Source organism: Aulostomus chinensis, chromosome 13 (assembly GCF_037954235.1).
Source record: "Aulostomus chinensis isolate RoL2024-O1b breed Wild chromosome 13, RoL_Achi_v1.0, whole genome shotgun sequence".
Classification (NCBI taxonomy): domain Eukaryota; kingdom Metazoa; phylum Chordata; class Actinopteri; order Syngnathiformes; family Aulostomidae; genus Aulostomus; species Aulostomus chinensis.
The window spans coordinates 10,126,768-10,132,446 of record NC_141332.1 but is presented as its reverse complement, the minus strand read 5'-3'; the positions used below and the strand labels follow the sequence as shown (position 1 = coordinate 10,132,446).

General features: G+C 38.5%; 1 protein-coding gene across 3 annotated transcripts; it reads left to right on the top strand.

The window, feature by feature from the left end:
- The first annotated feature begins 594 nt into the window (after positions 1 to 594).
- On the top strand, positions 595 to 4,987 carry LOC147250804 (uncharacterized). Of its 3 annotated transcripts, none has more exons than XM_086222550.1 (5): positions 595 to 1,153; positions 2,023 to 2,138; positions 2,870 to 3,028; positions 3,394 to 3,489; positions 4,460 to 4,987. In XM_086222550.1, exons 2-5 carry the CDS (start codon positions 2,037 to 2,039, stop codon positions 4,673 to 4,675), a joined length of 573 nt encoding a protein of 190 aa, XP_086078676.1. In that variant the 5' UTR covers positions 595 to 1,153; positions 2,023 to 2,036; the 3' UTR covers positions 4,676 to 4,987. The 3 variants fall into 3 exon arrangements, with proteins under 3 accessions (XP_086078676.1, XP_086078675.1, XP_086078678.1); XM_086222549.1 differs by lacking the exon at positions 595 to 1,153 and adding an exon at positions 1,352 to 1,701; XM_086222552.1 differs by lacking the exon at positions 595 to 1,153 and adding an exon at positions 1,352 to 1,701 and having other exon boundaries at positions 3,924 to 4,987.
- Positions 4,988 to 5,679: the final 692 nt, after the last annotated feature.

Genomic DNA, 5,679 nt, shown 5'->3' with positions numbered 1-5,679 from the left:
AGTGGAATGCAACAATGTAATGAAGACCTGAAAAGATCAATAAGTGTTTTAACCAAGAATTTGTTTTCTTAAGTTTGGTCACCAACAGCATCACAATAGTTGAGATCATTTTAAATGATCGTATTAGTTCTAGATCAAGGTTCAAAATGAAGCCATAAGCGACCAGGAAACAAAGGTTGCAATCACCTGCCCAGTTTATGTATTGCAATAAGTTTGTTGCCATGATTGTAAACACGGACTCAAATAACTTAAAAATTATTGTCCGCACATTGATTTCCAGCCTTTAAATCATGTAAAATATTTGTATATTAAAATACCATAAATGATTCAAATATTAATTAACATCAATTATAATCATGTTGTCACCTGATTTTGTGGTTTGACATCCAAAATATATCAGTTACACGAAGTATTGCATGTATTTGTCCTCAATATCAGTCAGTAAATGCTGTTTGAATGACAATGACGTCGTCATTTTGGCTCCAGTCATTGGTCTGCTCTGGTCACATGATTGTCAGGGTTACCTGTGGCGACAGTTTAAACAATCATGTGTCCAGCTACAAAAGAGGTGCACACAGGCGTTAATCTGGATGATGCACAGCCGGGGAAAGGGCCATACCTTTCACTAGCTATGGTTCTTTAGAAATTTTGAGAGGATTTGTTTGTTTCCACACTGTAAAAACGATAACCAGTAACTGTTGATTTCATTTAAGTTTTCAAATTAAGCTGACTCAGAAATAAAGCTTTCCATCTACAACTTACAAAAACTTGTCTGCCCAGCAAACTTCTCTCATTGTTGTCCTCACTAAGATTTTGTAAACAGCGCAACAAAGATTATCAACTTTTGAGAAGATTTTTTTGAGTTAAGTTGGGAACCAGTGGGAAACCCCATGGATGAGTGACCTGCGCACGCACACATGGCCTGAACAAGTTTGAACGAGACCCAACGGACCTTCTTCTGAACCTGAGCAGACCTGAGCCGTGTGATGGTGGACATTTTCTGTACTGAAACCCCCCAAGAAAAGTGGCCAAAGTTGGATGTGAGCTGAATTGTTTCGACCATTACGGATTCTCGCCTGGTCTGCAGTTTGAGTGTAGTGTTTGGACATTTTCTGGACAGAAGCGGGAGCTGACGACCATTTTGCCCCAGCAGGTAAGCTAATTAAGTGTGTTGTTACGGTTTTCGAGCGCCTCACGGCGTTTCCAGCCCTTCACCTACTTCTATGCTAAGGTTTTATTTCAGAGGATCGGCCCAGCTCGTTCGACCCCTGCAAAAAGTAATGTTTGATACTGTTTAATGTGAAGCACGTCTGAAATTCAGATACAGACTTTAATCACTAAATGACGGTATCTCAGACTGTCTTTTTTACTGCACGTCTGCCGTGGTAAAGCTTATTCGCTTATTACCCGTTTTGTAATCGGTTTTAATGTTCTGTTTGTGTGGAGAAATGATGTTAACATTGACCAACAAACTGCCGCCCATGCAAGCTACGCCGGTGCAGGCAAACGTCGTCATGCGGACGCTTTCATGGGTCGGTGTACGGCAGACGTGCGTGAGTTACGACAGTGACGGAAGTAACGTGGATATGAGCGAACGTTGTTTTTCTTTTTTTCAATAGACACCGTTTATTTGTTACTTTACAATGATGTATAAAGCTAACTTGACAGCTGGTGTGACACTGTCTAATGTCCTTAATGACTGTAAGTTAATTGTCACATACAAATTAAAGTTGTGCTTCATGCTCTGTGTTCTAAGATTGCTACATTTTCAGAGCTTTTTACATCCTGGGAAAGGAGACAGAATATTTGAGGAATAACTGTTGTGTGTTGCTGTTGTCACATTACAGATAGTATGAATTTTTTCGTAGTTATTGTATTTTTATCATTGGAACAGACAAATGTTTGAATTCACGTTTGCATTTATGTTATATGTTATCAATTATATGCCAGATATAGTAGAAGAATGGTCATATATAAGTCAATATGATTCCCTACATAATTTTTTTCATGACAACATGACAGTCATACAGCAGAAGATGGCGCTGACATTTTCCCTGAGGCGGAGAGAGGTCGTGGAGTGTCAACCTATGGTATCTGAGGTCCAGGAGAGATGGCCTGCGCTGTTTTCCTCTGAGGAGGTAAAGCTGTCCTGATTCATTCAGTAATTGTTATTCAAATTAGCCACGAGTTATTGTACTAGACTGACTATAAATGAAGACGTAGCCTACAGTATTTGCTGGGGGAATGTATTTGCAAACTTTATCGTACCTTGTGCTACCACTCCACTCAAGGCCCCTCCAACACACTGCACCCACTACACCATCAGTCCAAAATTTTGTTATGCCTGTGTTTTTGTTCTGTTATGTCCTCCCAAGGAGTGCATCACTCACTGCAACTGTAATGGGTGTCAAAATAGTCACATTTTTATTGAATTGTCAGTCCTCAAGATCCATGTTTACAAATGTCATATTCTCTTGCCAGTGTTGCACTGAAATCTGTGACTCATTAGATTCTTTGACCTGTCCTATTATTCTTACCCTAAACATTTCACTTCTATGGAAGCCCGTTTCTGCCAGTACAAAAAAAAAGAATCCCCATGCTAAATCAAAATTGTGACATAAAAAGTCATTAGGAGACGAAAATTTGGAGTAGTTTCACCTGGAGAAAAATGACCAAATTTGGACTTTATCTCATAATTTTGACTTAGCATGGATGTATTTCCTTTCCTGTGCAAAAGATGTATTCACGAGAGCTTTTTGAAAAAGGTTTTGCTGTTGATAACATGGTCAGGCATTGAACACGGTGCAGACTGTACAAGATAGCTACTGTGCTGAATAAATGGCAATATTTTGTTGATTGTCTTGTTTAGATATCTGAAGAATTTCATTGGATCACGAGCAAAGACCTCCTGGGGACTTTCGATGCATCCCTTGACAAATTTGTGCCTGGCCTGCTGAAACTGTACCGGTCTAAGAAGGGAGCTCTTGGTGAGAAGATGGAAGACCTCCTGGATAAACTTGATGAGCAGGTGAGTGAAGTGCTCCTTTGCCTGATATTTTTTAGAAGAGTACGAATATACTTTTCTCATAAGAGAAACAGAAAAAGATGTTGGCTTCAGCAAAAACACATTAGTGGACATGTGTCAAAATGAATGTCACCAGTCATTGCTTTAAGTTCTTATTTGGCGGTATTTGATTTAACAGAATTTTAATTTGTAAAAGTGAAGTAAAATTGTTAACATGGTTACATGTTTGTTTGTTTTTTAAGTTTGACATGTTGCTGGGTCTGACCTGTGCTTTGTCTTCATTACTATAAAAGAGTTCTGATTTTGCGTTGTGTAAGTCCACTATGTTACTATACTAACTGAAAATTTGTCCACTGAATACTCTATAGACATCTGACATTGTTTCCCACCGAAAGACAGCAGCACTGAGCGGCCTGCCCATTTTCCTCCGAGAAGATGCAACAAAGGTTTTCCTGAAGTGCTTGGTAAGTACAAAAAAAAGTCATGCAAGTAAAACTAATTCCTAATTCCCATGAGATGTTTTAAAGGATGAGTTCATCCAAAATGGAAATATCCACCTCCTCAGTGCAGTCCAGATAATGTTATGGTGAGGATTGCAGTTGTCTAGAACTCTCGCTCCCTTTTCTCTGCTGAGAAGCAGCTGGGCATTGTTGGTGGGTGTTCGTAGCAGAAAATGCTTTTGTACAAAACTCATCACAAGGCTGGTGGGTGAAAGCTACTGTGTCATTAATTCAAGAAAAAGATGCTTTTTCTTTTTAAAACATTCATGAGTCAAATGACCAGCATGGTATGGAAGTTCAAGTTTAAATCACTAGAAATGTATTTTGTCTTTAGTTGTTCTTAGCTCTCAATAATGCATCTGTTACTTTTCCTCGGGACACTGACATTTTGGAACCAGTGCTGAACGGTGCATCTGTTGCCATCCTCACCATCCTACAAGATGCCGATGCCAGTATGTCTGTGCGGGACCAGACAGTTGTGTTGGAAGGGGACATCATGCTACATAACATTCCAGAGCTCTCTACTGCCTTGGCATACCTCTTTGGCCTTCTGTATACCCTCAACATTGATTATCCAAAGCAGATGAAGTATACCTTTGAAGCAAATCAGGCCATCTTTTTTGAGCTCGGTGGCTCTCGATGCTCACAGCGCATGAGGTCTCTGAAAACAATGCTTTTGCTGTGACTGTTAATGGGGAAGCCAGACATGACTTTAACTTGTGTTCTCTAGCCTGTTCAAGTGCATTGTAGTTGAGTCATGTTGTTTGAACTGTTAGACTTCACTATTGTTCAAGTAAAACTAATGTATGTATGCAAAAAAGAAAAAAAAAACTTCACCTCTGTTTCAACTGGCATAAAAATGAGTAGGTGATCAAAATTTGTATTTATTTATTTTGTTTTTGAACTGTTCCTTAACCATCCTGTTGTCCTTCAGTCAAGGAACGAAGAAGAAGGAAGTATAAGGAGGAAGAAGGAAGGGAAGAGTAAAGGAGGAGAGAAAAGAAGAAAGGAGAGAGGGAGAAGGGAGGGAAGGAGGGGAAGAAGGAAAGAGGAAGGGATGAAGGAAGGAAAGGGAGGAAATGAAGAAGGGAGGAAGGAGGGGACAGTCAAAACAGAATGGGTTGACAATGTTTTTGGCAATATATGGTAATATTTTGTCATGTAGGATTTCAAAAGATTTGTTGATGTGTTGTCCACTTCACATGAAGCACAGCACTGGTGTTTTACCTGTTAGTTTCCTGTTCAATGATGGTAACATTTCTAAGAACTTTTAACTGCTCTAGTTCATCATAGTTGTGCCCATGGAAACCCAAGACAGTCAGGGTGTGTGTATGAGTGACTATGTGTTGCTGGACACTTTTTTTTTTTTTTCCCCCATACTTTGTTTTTCTTTTTTGGTTCTGGACTTCAATGTTAATGTCCGTCCAAAAAAGAAAACAATACTTTTTTTTTTTTTTTTTTTTTCCAGAAATTGACCTGACTACCCATGGCATTCTGAAATGTACTTGAGGCACTCTTCAACTAAATAAATAAGATTTCAGATAACATTCAGTTGTGCTTTGTTTTATTCAATATCTATTTATTGAGCATTTTTCAAATGTAATTACAGCAACATACATTTTCCTGTATTTATATAGGTAAATTTTCAACTCACTGGTGTGAGAGTTGTATGATTATTCAACAAGAATATCTGTGTTTGGTGAATTCAGGAATACAGTACATGGCATTGAAGGAATAATTGTACGTTTATTCAACAAGAATATCTGCGTTTGGTGAAGGCAGAAATACATGGCATTGAAACCAGTATTTCTTCGTTAGCCTTCCAGGATTATCCTCATTAGGTAAACAAGAAGATCCAAGTTGGCAGAACTCTTGTCAGAACTTGTAAACCTTAGTTAAGTCAACAACAGTTGGCAAAAGTTGAGAAAACTCAAAAATCTCTTGCATCATGTTGCCTTGATATTTTAAGTTTTCTCAACTTTTTCTTTTTTACAGTGCATGAAACAGATTTAACATGCAATTATTGTATCAGTATGAAATGTTACAGTATGGACTGCACGAACAACAACAACTGTAACTAGTTACCGTAATCACTGTAAAAGATGATTTAGGTGAGAACATGAATTGACAGCGTTTCTCTTTCTCTCTTGTTGA

What these genes read in the sequence shown, in the direction of transcription:
- LOC147250804 (XM_086222549.1), top strand. Translation starts at nt 1,644, where the DNA reads ATGATGTATAAAGCTAACTTGACAGCTGGTGTGACACTGTCTAATGTC. An exon ending in CGCTGTTTTCCTCTGAGGAG is followed by an intron (nt 2,139 to 2,869) that starts GTAAAGCTGTCC and finishes TGTCTTGTTTAG; the next exon opens with ATATCTGAAGAATTTCATTG. An exon ending in TGGATAAACTTGATGAGCAG is followed by an intron (nt 3,029 to 3,393) that starts GTGAGTGAAGTG and finishes AATACTCTATAG; the next exon opens with ACATCTGACATTGTTTCCCA.